General features: G+C 43.6%; 1 protein-coding gene across 1 annotated transcript in view; it reads left to right on the top strand.

Annotated features, from left to right (window-relative positions):
* Nucleotides 1–25,989, top strand: part of DAL1 (E3 Ubiquitin ligase family protein) — a 76,395-nt gene that overhangs the window by 8,062 nt on the left and 42,344 nt on the right. Inside the window, exon 3 of the mRNA XM_087684795.1 lies at nt 20,061–20,185. Within this exon, the coding sequence (XP_087540921.1) occupies nt 20,061–20,185 (125 nt within the window). The remainder of the gene's footprint in view (nt 1–20,060; nt 20,186–25,989) is intronic.

Below are 25,989 nucleotides of genomic sequence, written 5' to 3'. Positions count from 1 at the left end.
AATTTGAGTGTTGGTTGTTGCATTACGCACGGTTGTTCGATCAATTTCATATGAATTCCTCTTCGGGGGGGCTCTTGTTGCTCACTCTCAGAAAGGGCAACAAGGGAAGGGAAAACAAAACCAAACCTCCATTCAAAATCAAAATCAAAAGCAAAATCAATCCGGGGAATCTCAAGGAACATCCCAATCTCTCAAGCATGGGTGGCAGAATGTACCTAAAAAGAATAGGTATTGTCAACATTGTCAAAAGACTGGCCATTTTAACGACGAGTGTCGATCAAAGGCAAAAGGCACAACACTAAAACCTAAGTCACAGACCCCCGTCCCTTAGTCGGGCAATCCCCAGTAAGGGAGGCAGGGTGATGGCAAGGGGCAGCTTAAAGGTCAGACTCATACTGCTACCGCACTGCCATCTTAGTTGATAACTTTCTCAACTTCAGAGGGCTTGTTTGATTGGTCTGCAGAGACCCACATCGTCTCCATAGAGACATCAGATGCGAGTCTTGTCCACATCTGTGAGTTGCCTCCTGACAAGGTTACTGTAGAGGCCCACTCGTCATAGCCGAGCACTTTAGCTCCTATTTGGATTGTGGACAGTGGAGCTACACATCATATGACTCCTATAGCAGACATTTTCCGTTTCCGAGTCCCTGTAGCAGGGCGGGTCCGCGTAGGAAACAACTCCTTGGTCAAGATTCAGGTTTAAGGTTGCGTCAGTTTTCCCATTGACAAGGGTTCGGATCTGGCTTTGCTGGACAATGTATATCATGTCCCTCAGCTTAGGATGAACTTATTATCTGTTCAGCAGCTTTGCGGGTTGGGGCGAGCAGTCTTCTTTACAGCGATCACAGTCGAGATCCTTGACTCTCAGATTGGTTTAGTGATTGCTCACGGTGAGGCACAGCCTAATGGCCTATACCACATGACACATTTTCTGACCAAGCCGATAGGTGAGGGCTCCATGTTCCATAGCTTCTAGGCCTTAGCCACATCTCGGGAGCCTATAAACAATGAGTGCCTTTGGCATTTTCGCTTAGGGTATCTTGGTTATGACTCTTTATGAGTTGTCATGCCGTGAGTTGGTTGAGGGCCTTCCACGCCGGAAGCTAGCTTGAGATGTCTATAAAGCATGTCGGCTCGGGAAGCAACACCATACCCCATTCCCTTAGCAAACCTCCCATCGTGTTGATGCGCCTCTTAGATTGATTCATGTTGATCTTTGTGGGCCAACATTCACTACCGCCTTCAACGACGTGCAATATTTCTTTTTGATAGTGGATGATCATTCTAGATACATGTGGGTGTACTTTCTCAAGCATAAGTTAGATGCTTTCATATATTTTTTTACTTGGGTGCTGCCGGTTCATAACCAGATTGGTCGTCGTGTCGGTTGCATGAGGAGTGATAGCGGTGGTGAGTTCATCTCCCTCGAATTTTTCGAGTTTCTATAGAAGCATGGCATCTCATGCTAGCTCACCTCTACCAACTTCCCTTCTCAGAATGAAGTTGTAGAGTGTAGGAACCGGATAGTCATGGAAATGGCATGCTCTATGCTGTTCTTAGCAGAGCTCCCTGAGCGCCTTTGGGTCAAGGCTGTTAACACTTCGGTATACATTCTCAACCGGTGCTCGACTGCAGCTCTTTCTCAGAAGACGCCGTATGAGGCGTTTTTTGGCTCTCGGCTTGTTATTTCTAACTTCAGTGTCTTCGGGTGTCGTGTGTACACACAGACGCTTGATGACAAGATAGGAAAGCTCACTCCTCTAGTTGATCTCCTTATTTTTGTGGGATATTCCCCTGAAGTGAAAGCCTATCATTTGTTTGATCCTTAGACAAACAAGGTGATTGTTAGGCGGGATGCCGTCTTTGACGAGAGGGATATCGTGCAGTTCTTTGCACCGTATTTTGATCCGATTCCTTTTTCCATATCATCAGAGATCGTGCCTATTGAGCTTGGTCTATTTCCCGCTCTTGACATTTCTGCAGATTCTTCCGCTCCCAGGTCCCCTCCGGGAGACCCGTTACCTCGCTGGTACCAATAGACCATGCAGGATTCGGGGATCCTACCACCGGATTCCACTCCGGAGGAACCTAGAAGATCTACCCCGGCTTGCTCCTTAGGTATTATTTGCGTCGCTATTTATAGTTGATTATATAGTGCATTCTGAGTCGGATACATGACAAGAGGCACTTTAGCATCCTCAATGGCGAGAGGCCATGGAAAAGGAGCTAGAGAGTATTGACCGAAATGAGACTTTGATGTTGGTGGATCGTCTGAGCCATAAGAAAGTCATTGAGAAAAAGTGGATTTTTAGGACCAAGCTAAAAGCTGATGGGACTTTAGACAAGTACAAGGCTCACCTTGTCGTGCAAGGTTTCGACAAAAGCATAGCATTGATTATGAAAAGACCTTTGCCTCTACTTCGCGGTTGACTTCCTTTCGGTTGCTACTTGCACTAGCTGCTCATCACGGTTGGCCGATACATCAGATGGATGTTAAGAGTGCCTTCTTGAATGGTTTCTTGGAGGAGGAAGTCTATGTGGAGTAGCCACCGGGCTTTTCTTCAGGGAATCCTAGGGATAAGGTATTCCGCTTTGTTGCATAAAGCTCTTTATGGGCTGAACTAAGCGTTGCGGTCTTGGTTTCATAGGATGGATGAGTTCTTATAGACTCACGGATACCATTCCCCTTATGACCCGAACTTATATGTTCGATTGATTGTAGAGGAGGTTAGCGATTACCTGCTATACGTTGATGACTTACTCATCATAGGCTCAGATTTTGCTGCCATAGTGGAAATCAAGGCTATGCTTAAAGCTACATTTGAGATGATAGACCTTGGTTTGTTGTCCTATTTTTGGGAATGGAGATAGTTCATTCTGGGGGTTGTATTTTTGTGTCATAGCAGAAATACGCACTTCAGCTCGTGGAATAGTACACTCAGGATCAGACACGGGCAATGGCTATGTCTCTAGATCCTACTGTCCACTTGTCGAAGGATACCCTAGGACAGCCCTTCGATGAACGTACCTATCGTCTTGTTGTAGGCGAACTTCTTTGGTTAATTCACACTAGGCCAGATTTAGCTTACTCAGTCAGTATTTCACAGCACCTAGGATGTCACATTGGATTGCATGTCTTCGTGTGTTGCGTTATTTGTGGTGTACTTATTCTTATGACTTGATATATGGTTTTGGTTTATGTTTGTAGGGGTACACTGATTCTGATAAGGTAGGAGATCATGACACCCGGCGTTCCCATGGTGGCTACCTCTTTACCTTAGGCATGGCTCCCATTTCTTAGTCCAACCATAAGCAGGAGACGGTGGCAGCTTCCATGGCCAAGATCGAGTATCGGGCTCTCTTAAATGGCACCACCGAGGCCATTTATATGAGGAGTTTACTGGCAGTGCTTCACTTTCCTTGTCTCTCTCCCACAATTATCTACTGCGACAACTAGAGTGCCATTGCCCTTGCGGGCAATCTGATTCACACACCATAGACATGGCATGTGGGAGTCGACTGCCACTTTTTCAGAGAGTAGGCTAAGCTAGGAACTATTCACCTAGAGTTTATGCCATCATTAGATAATTTTGCAGATATCTTGACCAAAGTGGTCAATTGGCCTGTTCTTTAGTACCTTCTATCCAAGATTGGCTTAGGTACACCCTTCTCACTTATTCAGCTCGACGGGGAGAGGGTGATTCCCTCTTGCTTTCCCTTCCAGTTTGAGAGGGGGCGGCTTCTACTCTTGATAGTGACAGTGATGATACTTACAGTTTTTCAAGACATTACATTCATTTATTCTTTTGTATTGTATTATGGACATTTGTAACTTCATCCGCACTGTCAGGATGATATGATTGTAAAAGGGCACTTGGACAAGTGAACAATTCCCTTGTGAGGGCACTGTCCAAGTGGCACCGTTGCATAGCATATTGCATGAGCATGACATCGTGCATCTCTCTTTGCATTACCCCATACATTGGCATTTTGTTCATGTAAACATGCATTTGTGCACATTTATCCCTTTTCGGTCGTTTGGAGTGGTCGACTCTAGGATCCACCATATTCGTGGCATTGCACATGGCAGTCTCCAAGGCAGTCTTGCCTAGCTTGCTTGCTTGCTTTGCTTGTCTTTCTTGCTTGACATATTTGCTATATACACACCTTAGCCATTTTCTTCGTTACTGACACCTAGTAATGGTAGGGATAGTATACTTGTCTTGTGAAGGTCTTGGGTTTGCCCATTCCTTATCACTCTCCTGTTTGGGACACAGATACTCAATAGGACGAAAACTGATTTGAAACCCTCACTTAATGCTTAATCTATCAAACCTAAAAAGCCTTTAAAAAAAGAAAAAGAAAAATAAAGTCCATAGTTGATTCCATCTGCCTTTGTAGGGCTTGGTAGGCCATTGGGCAGTTGACATGCATCCTTTGTCCGATGCCTTGTTCTCTTTGAGGTGATCACTTGGGCTCTTTTGGTAAGATAACCATCGCCTCTGTAGTCTTAGTAGGCCACCGGGCAGTCGACGTGCACCCTTTGTTCGATGCTTTGGTTGCTTTGGGTTGGGATGCCTTGGGGTAAAACATAAACCAAGAAAGGGCTTGGCTAGCCTCTATTCTCGTGGCACCGTTGTTGGGCCTAAGAGGGGGTGTTGAGCTAAAAATGCATTAGCTTTACTTAAACAAACCCAAAACATGCTTAATTAATGAAGAAACCTAGTTTATTTGAAAGAAACGCGACCCTAGAGAGTTTTTGTGTCTCATAAGCACAAACCCACTTGGGAGGGTCCAAACTTTCTATAAATACGTATGTTGCCCTCCATTCAACCTTTAATCTCGTTTTTGCAGATTTCAGGTGTTTTAGCTTGCTGCCCACATCCCATTTGCGGAGAATATCTCAGCCAAAGCTGTCCATTGCTGTCTACATCAGTTGGCGCCCGATTTCCAGTCCTCTTCTCGCAGTTTGGAGTTGATCCCAGCCAAGTGATTCTTGTTCCTGCACAGACTTGCTGCCGTATTGCCTGCACAGACCTGCTGCCGTATTGCCTACCACGTCATCTGCAGCCTGTGTTTGGCAGTTTTCTCTCTCCTCCAGCTCTTGCCTAGCTTTTGCAAGTTGTCGCATAGCTGTCTAGCTTGCGTTTGTTGGTAGTTTTCTCTCTCTTGCAGGCTGTACTGCCTGCGTTTTTAGTCTCTCTCTCTCCTGTAGGTTGTCTTGCCTGCGTTTTTAGTTTTTCTCTCTCCTCACTACTATCTGCATCAATCCAGCTTCTCATTGCTGCGTTTGCTGGTGTTCGATATACGGAAGCTGTCTTGCTGCGGGATCTGTTCAGAGTACGACACTCTCCAACTCATTATCCTTGCCCTGATCCTTGAGATACTGGAGTTCGAGGTTTAGTATTCATTCATTGCATAGTGTGTTTGCTGCATGAGCATCGTATATTCAGTAGTTATATCACTTCATTCATTCACTGTGTTCATTGTCTCCGAGTTACCCTAACCCTAACTCTATTCTTTTATCAGTCTATGCTTTGTCGTACGATTTCTGTTTATGTTTCTGTGTTAGAGTATTTCTTTACAAAAGAGTGAATAGAGAGAGAGAGAAAGAGAGTGAAAAGCAGAAAATCTGCAATGAAGAATGGTGTATAAGGATGCAGAAATATACACGGGTGCAGAGAATATTTGCATATGTCTCCACCTCGAAAGATCTCAGTCTTCGTCAGCCCCGAGAGCAGTCTTCATGGTTTGCAGCTTGAAATTTGTGAAAACCAACCGAGAAAGACTACTAAAATCAAGGCCTATAAATAGGTCAAGAAAAACACGAAAAATAATGCAGGTTGGCTGTATTAAATGTAACCGATTGGACAACAACTGTCTGACTGCACTGTTCAACTGCTGCAAACTGGCCGACTGTGCCATGTGAGCTGTTATGTGGCACTCTTGCACCTGTCGCCTGCTGTATGTGCTGAACCAGCTGCTCTTGCTGCTCCTACCTGTCCAGGAAATGTCCAGCTCTAACACAAGGATGCTTGGGATGAGCTTGCTTCATTGTATTGGGTGCACAATGAGGCTTGTTTAGCCTATTTTGCGTAAGCAACTTGAGATGGACCACATGAAAAAAGGGTGATTTTGTGGATGCATACATTACATGTGTCAAGGAAATCATGGAGCAGCTTGCTAATATTGATGAAATAATTCTCAATGCCTCTCTTGTATCTAGAGTCTTGGTTGGTGTATCTGATACTTATCAGAGTTTTGTCACTACACTTCACTTACTTGCAAAAGGAGATGCCAATGCATACACATTTGATGCGTTGGTATCATTGTTATTGCAAGAATAGCAATCAAGGGTGAATCTCTCTAACGTAAGTATGGACATTCAAGCATTTGCAGCCAGCCATCGAAACAAAGGGAAGTCATGGCAGCCCTCAAGAGTCAAACGAAAAGGTAAAGGCAAAGTAGCTTCTTCTATGGACTCCTTAAGCACCAAAGATGACAATGCTAGGAAGAAGAGATGCAATTATTGCAGAATAAAGGGCATATTATTGAAATGATGAAAGAGGATGGCAAGTGAAAAGAGGAAACAATCGGGCATGAGTGTTGTTGAAAATTCAGCAAATACAAAGGATGCAATTGCACATTTAGCAAGCTTGGACATTGTTAGTCTTATGCTTTTGTTGTGTGTCATTCGTATGATCCTTCTTCACATGAATATGGTGTTTTTGTGGCTGAAAATTACAGCACATGGTATTTTGATAGCGGAGCTTCCAAGCACATAATGTCCTTTTGTAACTTATTTGCATCATATGTAAATGTACAAAAGGAGGGATCCGTTGTACATAAAAACAATGCTTCATATGCAATTCAAGGCATTGGTTAGATTCTCATTATTGCAGCTGATGGGAAAACTATCATGCTTGAAAAGGTCTTGTATGTGCCAAGCATAAAGAAAAATTTACTTTTAGTTCTAGCCATTGTATGTGCTAGTTTTGTGGTTAAATTCCACATGGATTGATGCTGCAGTGTCTATGATTGTAGTGACGGGGATGCTCTCATTGTCACTGGCACATTGTACAATGGACTCTATTAGGTTGATTTATATGAGAGAAGAACATTAGAGGATGCATTATAGGTTGATGCCACCATTGTGGATGACACTAAGTTATGGCATGCTTAGTTTGGTCATCTTAATTATGGTAGTTTCTTTGCCTAAAAAGCAAAAGTGTGGTGCATGATCTCCCTTTGTGAAAAGCACCTACTCACATTATATGTGAAAGTTCTGTACTTGGCAAAATGCATCATGTAGCATGCTTCATTTCCCAAAGGTGGATTTATGGTGGTGATCAGAAATTACAGCTTGTGCAGAGTGATGTTTGTGGATCCATGCATGTCAAATCCATCGAAGGATACTTGTACTTTGTTACCTTCGTTGATGTCATGGCTCGTCATTGTTGGACATATTCTTCGAGGCACAAATTAGAAGTGTTTACATGCTTTAAAACCTTCTTGGCCTTGGCTGAAAATGGTAGTAGATGCAAGTTGATTACACTATGTACCGATTGAGGGGGGGAACACATGTCACGAGAGTTCAACTTCTTTTTGGCTGAAAGGGGTATTATACATCAATGCACTATGCCTTACACACCTCAACAAAACGGTGTGGTTGAAAAAAAAAAAAATCTCACTTTGATGGAAATGGCACGTTGTGTGCTGTTACACAATAAGTTACCCCCAAAGTTTTGGCTTGATGCTAGTATGTGTGCAGTGTATGTGCTGAATTGCAGCCCTAGTAAAGCATTGGTGGAGTGTATGTCTTATGAGGCTTGGAATGGCTGGAAACCAGTGGCGTCACATATTCGTGTCTTTGGTTGTTTGGCATATGCTTTGGTGCCACAACCATGAAGACATAAAGGGAAGGTTGTTAAATGCATTTTTATTGGTTATAGTGCAAAAAGTAAAGGGTACCGCTTGTATCAACTCTCCACCAACAAGATCTTTATTAGTAGAGATGTGGTATTTGCTGAATATGCTGGTTAGCCCTTTATGGATTGCAAAAATCAGTGCAATGTGGGGCCTATGGACATGTTTGGTAGTTTGTTGCCATTGTTTTAGGCTTCAGCAAAGTGCACTTTAGCTATTTGGGAAGCTAAAACAGTCCCTAGATGTCTGTTATATATATTACAAGGCAGCAAACAACCCATTCCACTTTTCCATAGAACTAGAGCAGCTACTTGCTATGTATAGGGTAACTTCTCCAGCTACTGCATGCAATGAGGATGTCACCAGGTGGTGATACTTTTTACAGTTGCTTTTCTTATTTACTTATATAAATATTTTATTTTTCTTTTTTTAAATTGCTGTTGCTTTTTATCCCCAGAGTTCTCTTGAAATAAGCAGGATCTTTGCATGGCCAGAAGAGGCAGCCATTGGGACAAATTGGACTAATGGTTTGTCTGAGCCTTAGGACCAGTTCCCTATTGAATGGGCACTGAAGAATAGAATGCCAGTGGTTTGGGACTGTGTGCTTAGCCACTGGAGATGGTGCATGACAATGAGCCTGGCCAAGATAGAAGATGCACATGTGCGAATGCTCACAGAATAAAAATCACTGTAATTGAGCCACATTACACTTTTGATGTGGTCGCAATGATAAAAGTTGCACAGAACAACTTGAGAAATGCAGGGGTCACCATCCCTAAAATTTAGAGAGTTACTATTTTTGGACCCCAGAATTTGTTCGCGTCATTGTCTTCGTTTTTACACGAGGATTAATTCTCTGGTCTATGCTGAGGTCAAATTTTGCACCGATCATGGGTAATTTTAGACCGGAATGTTTAAAAGGGAAAATTATTACATGTATGCCATGTGGCACAAATTCCCAAAAGAGAGAGAGAGCATTAAAAAAAACGTAATAGGCATAAGGGGCAGATGGAAGAATGAAGTTTGGAGGAGCTGAGGGTAGATTGTTGCAAGAAAACCAACCATGGAGAGTACTTCTACGTCTCTGACTCAAGCATGGAGGTAGAGCTTGCTCCCTCTGCTCACCTCTCTCTCTATTCTCAGAAGAAATGCTTTGCATGATGGATTGATTCCATCGAAGGTACAATTCTGTGTTTTCTTTGCACATGCTGAATCGTAAGAACAATGAGCTTTGCACATGCTGAATAAGAACAGTGAACTCTGCATATGTTGAATCGTAAGAATAGTGAACTCTGTTCATGCTGAACAAGAACAGTGAATTCTGCACATGCTGAATCGTAAGAACAATGAACTCTGCTCATGCTGAATAAGAATAGTGAACTCTGCTCATGGTGAATAAGAACAGTGAACTCTGCACATGCTGAACAGCAAGAACAGTGTGTTGGACAGTAAGAACAGTGAATTCTGCACATGTTGGACAGTAAGGGATGTTGATTTGGACATGCTATACTGTTACTATGCAACTGGGATTTACTTACAAGAGATGAAAACCAATTGTTCACAGGTTATGTATTTTGGAACATTACCATTTTTGTAATTTTCTATCTTTTAATTGATAAAGAAATACCGAGAGGGGCGTCGGTCTTCGGGGCCAATCTGGTGTTGAGTGAGGGAGAGAGGTCTCTGTTTGTGTGTGTGTATGTAAAGTCCAGGTGTTAATTGAAGGAACTACCGCTTTATGTGAGTCATAGACCGGTTGCAGAGGAACTTGTTTCTTTACATGTTGCTTTACAAAATGAACATTAGATGGCAGCTATGCAATCAGAAATAGATTCTATTAATAAAAATGGCACATGGGGGCTAGGTGACTTGCTTGTTGGCAAGTGTGCTATAGGCACAATGTGGGTTTATAAAGTAAAACGTAGATTTGATGGTAGCATTGATCGCTACAAGGCACGTCTTGTTGCCAAAGGGTATGTCCAATAGCATGGGATTAACTTTGATGAGACGTTTGTCAGAGTGCAGCGGTGCGGAAGTGTAGGACTGAGAGAGAGAGAACGCAGAGAGAGAAGGGAAAGAAAGAGACAGTGGACAATGAAGATCTGCTGTATAAAGAATGCTGAATACAAAGATATACACGGGCGCAGTGCGCTGGACTGCGTGTCTCCACCTCGACGATGCGACCTGCTGTCCACCTCGAAGTCTGCTGCAATCTGCACTGTCTGCTGTCTGAAATCTGTGAACAGAGACAGAAAACTGCACGGCACCGGTCTGTAATCTGCGACAGAGAAGAGTGACCAGACTGCTGGAAATGTCGACTATAAATAGTCGAAAAATTGCCACGAACTGGGGCGCCAGAAATAGGGCGCAGCCTGGAATAAGTCGGCTGCATTAAATGCAGCCGACTGGGCTGCAGACAGTCGGACTGCCACGTGGCAGTCCGACTGCACAGTCCGACTGTGCAACTGCTAGTCCGACTGTGCAGGCTATGATCACTGATCTCTAACACCCCCTCTCAGAGCCTGGACAGGGCAGAAGCCTGAGGGATCTGGAATGTTGCCGAAGTAGAGCCTGAGGAAGCGCCTTCGTAAACAAATCCGCAAGATTGTCCTCTGTCTTGCAATACTCCACAGTGATAGTCTCATCCAGAAGCTTTTCTCGGATGAAGTGGTACTGAATCTCAATGTGCTTCGTCCGGGCATGAAAAACAGGGTTCCTTGCCAAGGCAATGCAACTTTCATTGTCACATCGCAGCAATGTAGGACGAGTCTGGGGGCACCCAAGCTCCTCCAACAATCTCCGAAGCCACACAACCTCGCATGTGGTGGAAGACGCGGCCCGATACTCCGCCTCAGTAGACGAAAGGGCTACCGTGGGCTGCTTCTTGCTACTCCATGAAATAACACCTGCACCCAAAGTAAAGCAGTAACCTGTTGTAGACCGCTTGTGGTCCACGTCACTGGCCCAATCCGAGTCGCTCCAACCTGCAAGTACAAGATCTGACCCATCTGTCCCTGCGGGGTAATAAATCCCTAAATCAGACGTCCCCCTCAGATACCGAAGTATCCTCTGAGCAGCCTGCCAATGCACCGTCTTAGGTTCACTCATGAACCCTGCCAAGAGCCCAACAGCAAAACATAGATCAACCCTCGTGTTAAGAAGCCAAATCAAAGACCCTATCAACTGTCGATAGCGGGACGCATCCGCCAAAGGAGAAGCTGAATGGGAAGAGGCCTTCCAGTTCGGATCCATAGGAGTAGAGAGGGCCCGACAATCTTCCATCTCAAAGGACACCAAGAGCTCCTGTACATATCTCTGTTGGGAGAGAAAGATCCCCCTCTGAGACTGATAAATCTCATGGCCTAAAAAGAAATGGAGTAGCCCCAAATCCGTCATCTCGAACGTCCGATGTAAAGCTGACTTTGTCTCCTGGACCTGCTGTGCATCATCACCTGTGACAATCAAATCATCAACATATAATACAAACAGCACACAACCATCCTCGGAAGTGTGAACATACAGCTGCGGATCGGCCTTGGACCGCCGATATCCCAACTGAGACTGGAGGAACGAATCAATCTTCTCGTTCCAAGCTCGCGGGGCCTGCTTGAGGCCATACAGGGCCTTCTTCAACCTGTAGACTTTCCCATCTGAAGAACCAAAACCAGGAGGCTGCTCAACGTAGATCTCCTCCTTCAAATCACCATTCAGGAAGGCCGACTTCACATCCAACTGATAAACAGGCCATCTCCTATGGCCAGCCAAAGCAAGAACAGCTCTAATGGTTGCCATACGAGCTGTGGGGGCAAAGGTGTCATGACAGTCAATCCCTGGACGCTGGGCAAAACCCTTAGCAACAAGGCGAGCCTTGTGCTTATCCAAAGTACCATCACTGAGATATTTGGTCTTGAAGACCCACTTGACTCCAATCACCTTCTTCTTCGGGGGGCGTGGCACAAGTAACCAAGTGCCATTCCTCTCAATAGCCTCCAACTCAGCTTCCATAGCTTTCTTCCATGGGGCGGACTGTAAAGCCTCCTTTACGGAGGTGGGCTCTCGGTCCTGCATAACACGGGACATCAAACAATAATTGGAGCAAACAAGCTCCGAAGAATGCGCCTGGTGCCTCCGTGACCGCCGCGGACCATCCTGCGGTCCCCACTCCTCAGGAACCCCCTCGATCCCTGAATCACGGAGTGTGTCACGGGCCCAGCGAGGAGGAGGCCGAACCTCCCCTCGTCGTTCTCCATCAGCAGAAGACTCTGGAATATCCACCGGTGGTAACTCCTCAGAGGTGTCCGGTGGAACAGTAGACTCTGTGTCAGAAATAGAATCATAATCAAAAGGCACGGGCTCTAGTGGAACTGTAGAAGGAGCCCAACTCTCCCCGGGATTTCCAAGAACGGAGTGCTCCTCACCCGTTGAAGAAGCCGGAACCTCCACAAACCGCACATCACGGCTAGTGTACACATCCCGCTTGACGGGATCATACAGTCAGTAGCCTTGGGACTGGGAGCTGTAGCCAACAAATACCTGTTTTCGGGAAGCCGCTTCAAATTTATCACGGTGAGTCTTGGGAATGTGAACATAGGCATCACACCCAAAGACTCGAAAGTAAGAAACATCTGGCTTCGTCCCAAAATAAGCCTCAAATGGAGTCATCCCTTCCACGGCCGAAGTAGGGGATCGGTTAAGGATGTGGACTGCAGTAGCCACAGCCTCGGCCCACAGAACCTGAGGGGTCTGTCGGTGCTCCATCATGGTGCGTGCCATCTCGATCACACTGCGGTTCTTCCGTTCAAGAATACCATTTTCTTGAGGAGTATTGGTATTGGCAAACTCCTGGTGAATTCCTCTATCTGCACAAAACCGAGCAAACTCATTAGACACAAATTCACCTCCCTTGTCGGATCGCAAGGTCTTCAACTTCCGGCCTGATCGGTTCTCCTCAAAGAGAAGCCAATCCTTGAAGTGCGAGAAAGCTTCTGACTTTAATGCCAAAAAGTAGGCCCATGTCATCCTGCTATAATCATCCACGATCAGCATGAAGTACGAGCTCCCACGCAGGGACTCATTCCTCATAGGGCCGCATAGATCCGTAGATACTAGCTCCATCGGTGAAGTAGAGCGCCGCGAAGCTGTGTGGGGAATGGCATCCCTATGCTGCTTCCCTCGTATGCAGGAGACACATGGCTGCTGGCTCACCACTATATCCGGCAACCCTCGAACAAGCTGTCCATGTGACGCCTTCCGAAGATAGTCATAGTTCAGGTGACCAAACCGAGCATGCCATAACTCAGACTGTGACTGTGAGGTAAGAAGAAGAGTAGAGAGGGCAGTGGAAGACTTCAGTTTGTAAATGCCGTTCTCCTCATATCCAGATGATAGAACCTTCCTCGATTCACGATCAAGGACTCGCACTGTAGAACTGTCAAACTCCACCAGAAGACCAAGGGAGCAAATCTTATGAACTGAAAGGAGATGGTACCCTAGTCTTGGTACATGCAAAACCTCTGAGGTATGGGTACCACCTCGTCCATCCGGAATAAGCTGCATCTTACCCCGACCTGCAACAGAAACTGAAGAGCTGTCGCCAATGAGAACTTGCCCACGCGAAGGTCGCAGTTGGGCAACACCATCTGATGAAGGAGTCATGTGCCGTGAGGCACCACTATCAACAATCCACTCTCGAGCTTGGGGGGCCGTCATCGCAGCATCAGAAGCATTCGGTGAAGCGTCCTCAATGACAACTAGGTGTAGAAATGCAGCTGATGAGGGTGTAGCCACCGCTCCAGAATCCTTGGTATCCTTCTTCTTGGTGTCCTTCGTGTCTTTGTCAGGGCAATCCTTCTTCCAATGGCCAGTCTTTCCACAAATATGACATGTGGATTCTTTGTCCTTGTCCTTCTCCTTGTCCTTCTTGGACTTGTTATCCCCCTTCTTCTTCTTTTGGTCATTCCCCTTCTTCTGAGAGGCTTGCCTGTCAACGCCTCCGTCTTGGAAGCATTCTGTCCCTTTAACTGTTCCTCTTGGTCCAAGACCATAGGAACCAATTCTTCCCAGCGAAGAGTAGACTCTCGCCCCGAAGCAATAAGGGCAGAGTAAAATGTACCGAATCGTGGCGGCAACTGGGACAATAGTGTGATCGCCATGTCTTCGGAGGAAATCGGCTTCCCCGCTTTTTGAACCTGCATCTGTAGCTGCCTTAGCTTGTTAATGTGTTCCCTTAGCGAAGAAGACTTATTGACGGACAAGGTCCGCATCTGTACCTCCAAAGAAACCCTCTTCATCAGGGTCATCCGATTGTACATTTGATCAAGCTCCAGCCATATCTCACGAGCCACCGTCAAGTGCTCGATGTGAGCGATCACGGCTGTAGTGCATGATAGAAAGAGAAAGGATTGAATCCTGGCATTCAGTTTGTCCCAATGAGACTGGGCCCTGGCCAACTCCGCACGAGCATCGGAAGAGAGTTTGGACTCATCTCTTACCGAAGGCCGGTCAATATCCTCCTGTACCAACTCCGCCAAATCATAGGACTCAAGGATGGCCAACATCATAACGCGCCAAATGCGGTAGTTGTCGCCGTCGAGCTTCTGATCTGTAGGAAGAGCCGGTAAGACAGGCACCTTCCGGTCCATAATCGCCTAGAACTCCAAGTCCATCTCTGTAGACATCTTCACCTGAAATGCCTTCTCAAACTCAAAAGCAGCCCCCTCTGACTGGGTAAACTCAGTCTGCTAAGGCTCTTCCGCGTCCTGAAGCTTCTTCACCCGCCGGAGGCGATGAAAAAGCAAAACCTGCACTTTTAGGTTGAAAACTCAAACTTCCTCCGCGTCAAACAGCAGTAAACAGCAGCAAATCCACCACCTGTACTCCTTTCCTGTGCGCCCACACTCGTTTCAGCCTTGTTCCAAGGCGCAGCCCTCCTGTCTGCCCTTAAACGCAAAAAACGCAAATTTGTGTCGTGATGGAAACTCCTCTTTAGGTTGATTCTGCGCTCAGTTAGCCCTCAAACACTGCTCTGATACCATGTCAGAGTGCAGCGGTGCGGAAGCGTAGGACTGAGAGAGAGAGAACGCAGAGAGAGAAGGGAAAGAAAGAGACAGTGGACAATGAAGATCTGCTGTATAAAGAATGCTGAATACAAAGATATACACGGGCGCAGTGCGCTGGACTGCGTGTCTCCACCTCGACGATGCGACCTGCTGTCCACCTCGAAGTCTGCTGCAATCTGCACTGTCTGCTGTCTGAAATCTGTGAACAGAGACAGAAAACTGCACGGCACCGGTCTGTAATCTGCGACAGAGAAGAGTGACCAGACTGCTGGAAATGTCGACTATAAATAGTCGAAAAACTGCCACGAACTGGGGCGCCAGAAATAGGGCGCAGCCTGGAATAAGTCGGCTGCATTAAATGCAGCCGACTGGGCTGCAGACAGTCGGACTGCCACGTGGCAGTCCGATTGCACAGTCCGACTGTGCAGGCTATGATCACTGATCTCTAACAACGTTTGCACCCACTTCACATATGACTACCATTCGCAGTGTCATTACTTTGGTTGCTCATTATGATTGGCATGCGTATCACTTGGATGCGAAGATTACTTTTTTGAATGGTGATCTTCTCGTGGTAATTGTGAAATGCGTTTCGTTGGCATTGAAATGCGAAACACCTAAGACGTTTCACTGAAATGTGAAACACCGGGAGTGAAACGACTGACTGAAATATGATTTTTAAATGAAAAAGATTTTTTTCCCTTGCTTTTTTGAGGTTTTTGGACAGTGTGTGTAGGATACACATCATTTGTTGATATGAAAGAATTCGCATAATACAAATATGTAAGTTGTAACTCATTGTTTAAAGAAAACCATCTCATACGTATTATTCAATTGTTTCACTTGGCGTTTCGCTTGGGACTTGCCCAAAGGTGAAATGTTTTGGGGTGAAATGCAACATTTCAGGGGAGAAATGTGTAGGGGTGTGGTTATCTTGGGAGGTTTATGTTAGTCAACCTCTTGGCTTTGTTTAGAAAGGGTTAGAAAGCAAAGTGTGCCATTTGCATAAGGCCCTCTATGGTTTGAAATACGCACCTAAGGCATGGTATGAAAAGATACATGCGTACTTGATTCCTTTTAGCTTCAATAATTTACACATTGAAAGTAAACTTTATGTTTGTAAAGATGGGGATGACCTCTTGATTCACATTCTTTGTGTGGATGACATGCTGTTGACTAGACCTCATGAGACATAGATTTTAGCCCTAAAAGCTGAACTGTAGTATGCTTTTGATGTGATAGATCTTGGCCACTTGCATTACTATCTTGGCATATAATTAATTGCTGCAGTTGAAGGGGGGGGGGGGGGGCATTATTTTGCAACAGTGTAAGTACATTGGGCTGCTTCTTGAGTGTTTTTAGATGCAAGATTGCAAGCCTATCTCTACTTCCGTTGAGACAAGCCGCATGTTTATACTTAGAGGATATAGGAGACCCATTCGATGCTTTTCTTTATGAGCATGCTGTTGGCTGTTTATTGTATTTGTGTAATGCATGGCTAGATATTCAGTTTAGGGTCTCTTAGTTGGCACACTTTATGCATAGCCTTGGTACTACACACAGGCAAATAGTTAAATATATATTTTGTTATCTCAAAGGCACTCAGCTGTTGTGTCTTTTTTATCCTGAAAGCACTTCTCTTTGTTTTTGCATGCATTCACAAACAATGATTGGGTTGATTGTTTTGACACAAGGGTGCGTACTAGTGGTAGTGGTTTCATACTTTGTGATTCATGTATTTCTTGGTTGAGCAAGTAGTAGTCTACAGTGGCCACATCTAGCTATGAAGCTGAATACAAGGCAACATTTATAGTTACATTGGAATGTGTGCTCCATGCAAGGGAGATTGACTTGGCTTATGTTCCTACATAGGATAACTTGGCAGATGTGTTCACAAAAGCTCTCTCTAGAGAGAAGTTTGAAGCCTTTTGCAAGGTTCTAGGCTTGATACCATTTGGGGATTGATGTACCTATTCCATGTATACATTCACATCATTCATTGAGGGACACTTTTTAGTTGGAGAAGGGTTTTTTCTGTGTGTGAACACCTGTTAGAGGGTGTGGTACTTAGTACCTTAGGGATTGTACTTTTATATCATTCTCACAGTGGATGTGACCTTCCAGCACTCTACTCTCTTGCTCTTTACTTATTCACTGTGAGTGTGTATGATTGTACATGTTGTTGAACCCTAACCTAATAGAGATTTGGGAGATTGTGATGGGGATTTTCATCTCCCAACAGTGATATGTATAGAAGCTTTTGACTACTTTTGAGATGGAGGGATATAAGGTGACTTCTACTTCCATAGATCCGAACTAGAAGGCTATGGCCCATGCGGATTCATTGATGATAAATGGTACCCACCAAAGGTAGTTGATTGGGTCATCTATATAGCTCTACTCAGTTTGATTTGTGTTTTTCTATAGGTTTGCTTGGAGGGTTCATGAGTGAACCCAAGATGGTTCATTAGAAGGTTGCGATGAGGATTTTGTGGTTCTTGAGGGGGGACCCCAACCTAGGTATCTATCATCCAACATATACTAGAGATTTAGCCTTTGTTCTATAGGGTTGGATGGATTTAGACTAGGCTGGAGATGCTAACCATAGGTGGTCAACAATAGGATGTTGCTTCACTTTGGTATAGGTGCTATCTCTTGGAGTAGTAAGAAGCAGCCCATAGTTGCCATATCATCTACAAAGGTGGTGTATAAAGCGGCATCTTCTACCATGTGAGATAGTGTGGTGTTGGAGGTTGTTAGGAGAGCTTGGCTATCCTCAGACAAGTCCTACTATACTGCATTGCGATAATGAGAGTTACATTGTCTTGGCATGGAATGGTGTATTCCATGCTACCTTGAAGCACATTGAGATACAATACCATTTCATTCGGTAGAATATCTTGGATGAGACTATTGATATGGTGTATTTCATTTGTTTATGAAGGTTCTTCCTCAGGCTGTTCTTTGACAGCAGTCCAAATCCGTGAGCCTTATTTTGCGTCCATGATTGTAGAGGGGGTGTCAGAGATTTAGTCATCCCCTAGACCGGCACAGGCAATGTATTGTTGTACAGTTAGTAATCTGGGACATAGTTACACATTTCCTGGATACAGATTGGATAGTTCCATGCAGTCATCAGTTGGTTTCCAGCATTTCCAGGCAGTTGAGTAGGCTAGACAGGCTGCATAGGATGCCACATGGCATGTGCATTATTTGCACATAATTTATTGTTATTATTTTATTATTGTGATTTGCCAGCCCTGGTCATTCTCACTTATTTTTCAGGCATAGAGAGAGATCATCTGGCAGAGATGCACTTGATGGCCCTTGTACATATCTGCCTTCTTCATTTCAGCATTCATTCATTGTAGATTTCTGCATTCTACTATCTTTCTCTCCCTCTTCTTTTTGCATTCATTTCTTTCAGTCAGGTCATATGCTTCTGCATCTACTGCACTCTAACAACAACATGATGGTGGATGGACAAGTAGTGGCATACGAGTGTTTGTTTTTGTAAGGGTGTATTATGAGTTATTTGATGGTAGCGACATGTGCATTATGGACTTACGGATGCATTCTTCATGAAATATGATTATTTTTGCTTTCCCAAAGCAAGTGAGGTCTAGAGCTGCATGGAGAGACTTTCTTTGGGCAACTTTGAGATGCAAGATGGAAAAGTGGATCCCATGGCAAGATTAAATGATAGAGATCTACTAAGGAAATGAGAGTTAGAGGTAAAGTTTCCCATCATCATCAAGAATGGATGTGAATTGGATGGGCGAAGGGTGACTTTGCTGATTCACCTCAATTGTTGCAACTTTGCCTACAAGCTTTTCAACTAGAGTGGACTTTGCTTGTGGCTCATTCAGGCTTAGTTAAGCATTGGTTTGGACCATCTCTTTGAGTATACAAGTGCTTGTACAAGGTGATTGACTCTTAAAATTGAGACGAACTTACTAGGGACCAAGAGTCACTTCCAGACCAGAAAGTCATAGGTAGTTATAATGCAGGTCAAATAGTTAAATTGGCCAAATCCTAAAATGCCATTTTAAACCATTAAGTGTCCATATAGATATCCCAAAGTTTTGACCTGCATGGTTTGGGGACTTGTTTGACAAGGTTAGGAATCATTTGATGCCTGAAACTGCCTTGTCTTTCATTGCTGTTGGGGATGGGACGTGGGGCCATTTTATTTAGGTTGTGGATGATATTTGAATGAAGACTCCTCAAGCTATTGGCATAGTTCTAAGGGATTATGAGACAGCGTATGAGTACATTCATAATGTTGGGTATCATTACAGTTATGAGATACTTGGTATCAAAGCAAGTCCCCAACAATACGAGATATTGAAGGGGACATTATTAGTGATTGCATTGATATGTAAGTTGTTCAAGAAGGGATTTTGGTCACGACCAATTATGATCATAATAATGCATAAACCTTTGTTTGGGAAAAGTAATTTGGTTGGGTTTTGTGTAGTCTCACAAATCATTTTTGTATTTCTACAAAGTAGGCATTGATTTTTCACAGTTCTTAAGAATTGAAGATTTCACTAGAATGAGTGAGAAAGAATGTGGTGCAGATGAATTACATTTTATGGAGTATTCCTTGGGTTCCCATTTGTCACAAGACTTCCAAGTTTTGTGGTGGTAGTAGCTTTGAGGATTTCTTTTTTGATCCCAAGCAGGCCCTGTGTTTTGGTGGTCAACGTCAGGCTAAAAGTGAGTGTAATATTATGTTTTTGTTGCTCTCAATGTGGTGGAAAGAAGAGGTTCCATGTTTCTGACCTTTTGTTGCTGCCAATGCATCATTTGCTTTACTTGTATGGTTTTTGTTATTTTAGCTGTTTTCAAAGTTTGTCAATGGGTCTTATTGTAATATAACTTTAGTTATTCTGTAGAAATATCCTCAATACATTGCAGCATGTGTCATCTGTGTTTGTGAAGTAATTGTCTCTTGTCTCTGTTTTCTCTGTTTTGATACAGTACTTCCATAGCTGTAGGCTTGTCTTCATGTATCTATGCAAAAGTATGCTCTTATTGAAGTTTATTTATTCTTGTTATTCTTTATAGCTGCTTTGTTGGAGTCTGCTTGCAAGACACTTCCACTGGTGGTGAGCGTTTCAGGGCGAGTTGGATCTGATACACCAATAAATTGTGAACACAGCAGTCTTAGGGGCGTTATAATTGAAGAGACAGTAAGTAAACATATGAACTGTTTAAGATGATCTTATTAGAGCTCTTTGGATTTTGCTGTGTGACTGCCAGGGTACTATCTGGTATTGGAAAAGTCTTGAGATGTAATGAAATGTTCATGCTTTAGGTGTGAATCAGCATGGGTTGCCTTAGCTTCCAACACGTTACAGGGGGAGTTGGATCTGATACACCAATAAAATGTGAACACAGCCAGCTTAGGAGGTGCTATAATGGAAGAGACAATAAGCAAACACGTATTTTTAAGAGCATTTTATTAAAATAGGCCACACTTTGCTTGGAACTTTAGTTTTGGCTGTGTTAGACTGCCAGGGTACTATCTGGTTTTGGAAAAGCTTTGAGATGTAATCTTATGTTCATGCTTTAATCGCGAATCAACATGGGCTGCCTTAGCTTCAAACAAATTGCAAGTTTGCACATGTAGACACAAAGACACACTATGAATGCATAGTGTGAGAGATGCTTGTGACTCTGTGAGCCATAAAAAGATGCAAGACTTCAGAGAGTTGCTTTATAGATCTGAAGAAAAGCCTAGAAGTAAAACATATGTAGTTTTGGTCAAATAGGTCTAAAATGAGATGGTACATGTTTGACCAGTACTCAATATGGCTTTTGATGTGACAGTACCTTTTTAGAAAATGCTTTTTTCCAAATGTTCTCCCTTTATAGGGTAGTGGGAACTAACAGGGAGACATGTCAACGAAGCAATCTCTTACGAAGAGTAGACCTAGAAGTGTGAAGGGCTTAGATGTGGTAGCTAGAGCAGTTTTTGTGGTACATGATTTAGGTGTAGCCCAATCATGCGCAGATCAGGTGTTGACCATTATTGAGCTCATGGCTCGGTTGGGAGACAATTGAGTCATTGGGTTCTTCCCTTGACTCCTGTGGTTGGGTGGCAAGTGTGTCTGAGCTACCAAATTCTGGCTTTTAATTATCATATTTTTCTTGCTCGTTATATAGCCTAAAAAGACATCTTTACCATTCTGCATGAGACACGAGACTTCTTTTGGCTCCAACATGTTCTATAAAAGGGACTCATTGTACACACTGTCATTCATACCTTGTATCCCTTCGGCTCAGAGGCATTGCCATCATCAGTCACCTTCATCATTTGCCATCATCCAAAGGAACTGCCCTAGCTGCAAGTCATCCGCCCCTGCTGTATAGGCTGCTGCCAGCCTGTTTGTTGGTGTTGTCACCACCCTCCATGTGGCATCCCACTGCTGAGTTTCAGCTGCCAGCTTCATCGTCATCATGTGCTGCTGATTTAGTGGTCTTCCAATACACTGTCTGCTCCATGACCATATTACAGCTGTTAGCCTGTCTTTTTCAGTCGGTCATCTCTTGGTTGTGAGGTCCGTTAGAGTCTGGTGGAGACATTGAAGTTCTAATTGTTTTCTACCCATTCTAGAGTGTGCATTTCAGTGCATTACACTTTCATTTTGGTTTTTTAGTTTGTCCACACTGGCTGTTTTAGGAACCAGCTTAGTGCGTTTCTTTTTTATTGCTCAAAGTTTGTGCTCACACCTATCCATGCCCCTTGCGAGAGTGAGAAATCAATCCAAATCTCAGAAAAATATGAAGCATTAACTTCCGGGATCTGTGAGACTCTGCAACGGAAGGGAAACATGAACACAGAGAGGAAAGAGGAGAGAGGCGTCAAGATAGAAGAGAATGAAGTGATAACTCTGCACTGAACTGAATGGAAAGTTGAATACAATGGCAGACTGATTAGTCCTTGCATGCAGCCCAAGGCATGAATGGGGGCATTGGGTCAGGTTGACGACGACGGCAGTACCAGAGATGGAGATTGATGACGGCAGTACCAGAGATGGAGGAGGGTTGAAGATGGAGTGTGCTGTCAACCTGCAAGAAAAGTGAGTGACCAGCCAAGTGTTGGGGGGCGGGGGTGGCTATAAATAGCTGCCTATAGCCAAATATGACCGATTAGCTGCAGCTGGCCAGTACTATGCTGGTCGACCTGCACAAAAACAACAAAATAATCATGGGTGAAAATAATGAACAGGCCACTTTAATAAATGCAAGCTGCCCACCCCATTGGCCACTGGCTGAAGACTACGCTAATAAATGCAAGCTGAAGACTACCCTTTGTCAGTGTGAATACACCCTAAACTCATGGAAAAGGAAATGCACATAATGGTCTAGAATAGTCAGAGTTGTTATGTCTCCATACACCCAGGAAATGACAGATTGACAAAATACAGGCTGACAAGATTTGACCAAGAGCATCGATAACCTTATAAGTTTCACTCTTACATTAATGAATCTCAAGGTCAAACTCTTGCATAAGTTCCATCCATCTCGCCTTTCGGTCATAGACATTGGGCTAATTATTGAGGAATTTTGGCGAATGGTGGTCAATTCAAATAATGAATTGGGTGCAATACAAATAATGAAATTATATTTAAGTGCATGGACGATTGCCAAACTAGGAATGATTTCGGCTGTCTAATGGTCCTTAGAATAGGCCAATCAAGCACTACTTGTGTCATTTTGGGATCAATTCTAATGCCATCAACTGAAATGTCATGTCCAAGGTTCTGAAGTTGCATGAAAAGGAACTCATACTTATAGAGCTTTGCAAAGTAACCACTCTCACCTTAAGAGACATAAGATGATATAGAAGCGATTTGCTTGTTTCTCTATGATGATAAAGGAGTTTGTAATTGAGAAAAACAACTATCTAGTTTCCAAGATATGGACGGAATAGATCATTCACTATCTCTTGGAAAGTCATGTGGGCATTTTCAAGTCAGAAGGTAGGACCATGAATTGATAGTGTCCTTATTGTGTACAAAACATAGTTGTTTGGATATTCTCAGGAGCTATTTGTATTTGATTGTGATTATCTTGGTGGAATACTTTGTACAACAGAGTTGATCAACAAGGTCATCCATCCAAGGCAACAGATACTCGTTCTTAATGGTCACCTTATTGAGGCCTTTGTAATCAATGCAGAAACATATCATGCTATCTTTCTTTTTAGCAAGAAGGATGGGTGCACACCATGGAGATTTATGAGGTTCAATAAATCTCTTTGTAAGATAGCCATGTAGCTGTCTAGCTATCTTGTCCTTCTCTTTCATGCTAAACCTATATGGTTGCCAAGAAATATGATAGCTACTGTGTCTCTATCCTATGATACAATCTTTTGCGAGATGGTGAAATTTCATTAGGTAACTCGGACTAAGAAACATTAGTGAATTCATGTAATGACGGATCTATATATGTACTAACATTGAAATTATTACTGTCAATATTACTAAAAAATGAAAGAGAAATACATTGCAATGTATGTGATTGAACTTTTTCAATAAAACATATGTAAATAACAACATTTGAATGAGAAATATATTTTCTAAATTCTAAGGTTGATATCATATTTAGGTTAGATTCAGTGATCTTGGAAGGTAGACAATCCTTGATTAGAGAGAAATGACCATCAAACTTATAATCTATAGAACTATCAAAGAAACATGACATGCCAAGAATGACATCCATGTGGCCAAGGCTCGTAAGTCAGAAGTCCAAGGCCTTGTGGTACTATTGAAATGAAAGATTTAGCCATGGCACTGAACAGGCCTAACAATCCACACCTAGACTCTCCACATAATAGAGATGATATGCATAGTCCACAGGTTTCATATGGATTTGAGGTTTTTGCAACAATCGGGAATAAATAAAGTTATGAGTAGAGCCATTATGGAACAACACCAAATGACCAGTGATCTTTAAACTTCGATATGGGCCAAATATGATTTTATTCACAAGACAACCCAGGCAACTACTTAATTAATAAGACAATTATCTGTTAAAATTACAAAGCATACATGGAACCTCCATTGTCAAGAAATGATTGAGCAACAAGAGAGAGAGTAGGGTTTGTAGGGAGGAACACAAAGTATGTACGGCAAACATTGAGCAGAGAAGAGTAGAGAAACTTGGATGAATGAATGAAATAATGGTGTGAATATGATACAAGGGTGCTGTAGCATGAAGGATGCCCTGGAACAGGGAGATTGCCAAAGAAGCCTCTTAGTTTGCAAATGCAGGGATGAAGCGTGGTTGATGAAGATGACCTGCCGGACAAACCAAATGCAATGGTTGGATGCTACTAAGGACTGGTACACTGTTGTCAGATGATGGAGGAGGGCCAGAATTTGCAAATGCAAGGATGAAGAGCCCTGATGATGGAAACGTGAGCTGTGATGTGACGTCAAATGGTGGAGCAGTTGCTAGATGCTGCAAACACAAACTCAAGCAGTTAAGAAAGATGATGCGTGATGATGGAGGAAGGCGCTAGGTGAAGGTGGACCTTTAGGGCAGCCAAACGTGGGAATGAATTGCTGCCTGATGAAGAAGAGTTATGTGGATGATGATGCCAGTAAGGGTGAGCACCAAATGCAAAGGAGGAAAGGCTCTGGAAGTTGTCACTTGTGTGTGGATGATGACGCCAGCAAGATGGAGTCCAAATGCAAACCTGATGCAAGAATGCAGGGTGCATGAAGAAGATGAAGGAAGGAGAGAGGAGAGAGAAGAGACGGAAGTCTCAAAAGAAGTGAGTGGGGGATGAGGTACTGAGGATGGGGGATGTGCCGTATATATAGGCATGAATTGTCTCGAGTCTCGCCCACTGAAGTCTCTCTTACGATGCTTTGACTCTCTTGGAAGACCTTAGAAAGCCTTTTTGGGACTGGAAATTGAAGCCAAAAATGGGAATGAAGAAGGGAAACTGTACGGAGTGATATGGTTTCTCAACATCCATGGTATTCAACAAAGCTTTAGTGCTTGTCTTTGCCTTTCTGTTTTGTGGACAGTTCTTGTCTCCACCGAATGGTTGGTCTAGCGGCATGCAAAACCATGACTATTTAGAACGATTGTTAGGATTGTTGTTGTGGGGCTTTCTTTGCTTTGAGGTGGCTTGATGGGGATTGCTCATTGTTTGGTTGCTTTTGCTTGCCACCAAAGTACCGCCAAAATTCCTTGCATACCTATAGACTATAAAGAAATACTTGTCTATAGATGACAAACACAATTGTATGATAAAGCACAAATTGAAAAAAGAACTTAGTGGGGTTAGGGTAACTTAGAGACAATAAACATTGGAGATGAATGAAAATTAATGAATAAATACACTTATACAATGTTCATGTAATAAACACACTATGCAAGGTGAATACAAAACCTTGAACTACCGTGTCTTTAGTGTAAAAAATAATAGATATGCTCTCATTCCATGTCAAAATAAGTGATGGTACAGAGAGAGAATAGGGTTTGTGGGAGTAACATAATGTGTGTACGTCAAACATTGAGAGAGAAGAGAAACTTAGAAACACAAGAAGAACATGGTGATGATGCACTGCATCATGCTATGAGAAGAAAAATTGATACAACGGAGCCAAAGCTCAGAAGATGATTGCATTGTCCTGTGTGAATCAAGTGGTGGCACCTGTGGGAAATTTGTATAGTGAAGGGAGTGAAACGCAATCCCTCGAGCAGTAGGCTATCAAAAGTAATCACTAGAACGTAAAAGACAATTGTTGAGGAAGGGAACCGCAATCCTTTGATGTTGTTAGAGATGTGGAAGTTGATCACCGGTTTGTCGAGGAAGCGAATCGCAAACCTTTGGTGCCGGGGAGTGACCTGGGCAACAAAACGCAAATCCCAGAGTGTTGGAGCTGTCAAACGCAGGGAGAGCAGCCCATATGCTGACACGAGGTGGATAATGATGACACTAGATGATGGAGGATGCATCGGGCTGCAAAAA

Source organism: Lygodium microphyllum, chromosome 9 (assembly GCF_053477565.2).
Source record: "Lygodium microphyllum isolate KBCC chromosome 9, Lygodium_microphyllum_v1.1.10, whole genome shotgun sequence".
Classification (NCBI taxonomy): Eukaryota; Viridiplantae; Streptophyta; class Polypodiopsida; order Schizaeales; family Lygodiaceae; genus Lygodium; species Lygodium microphyllum.
This window is presented reverse-complemented; position numbering and strand designations above follow the sequence as displayed.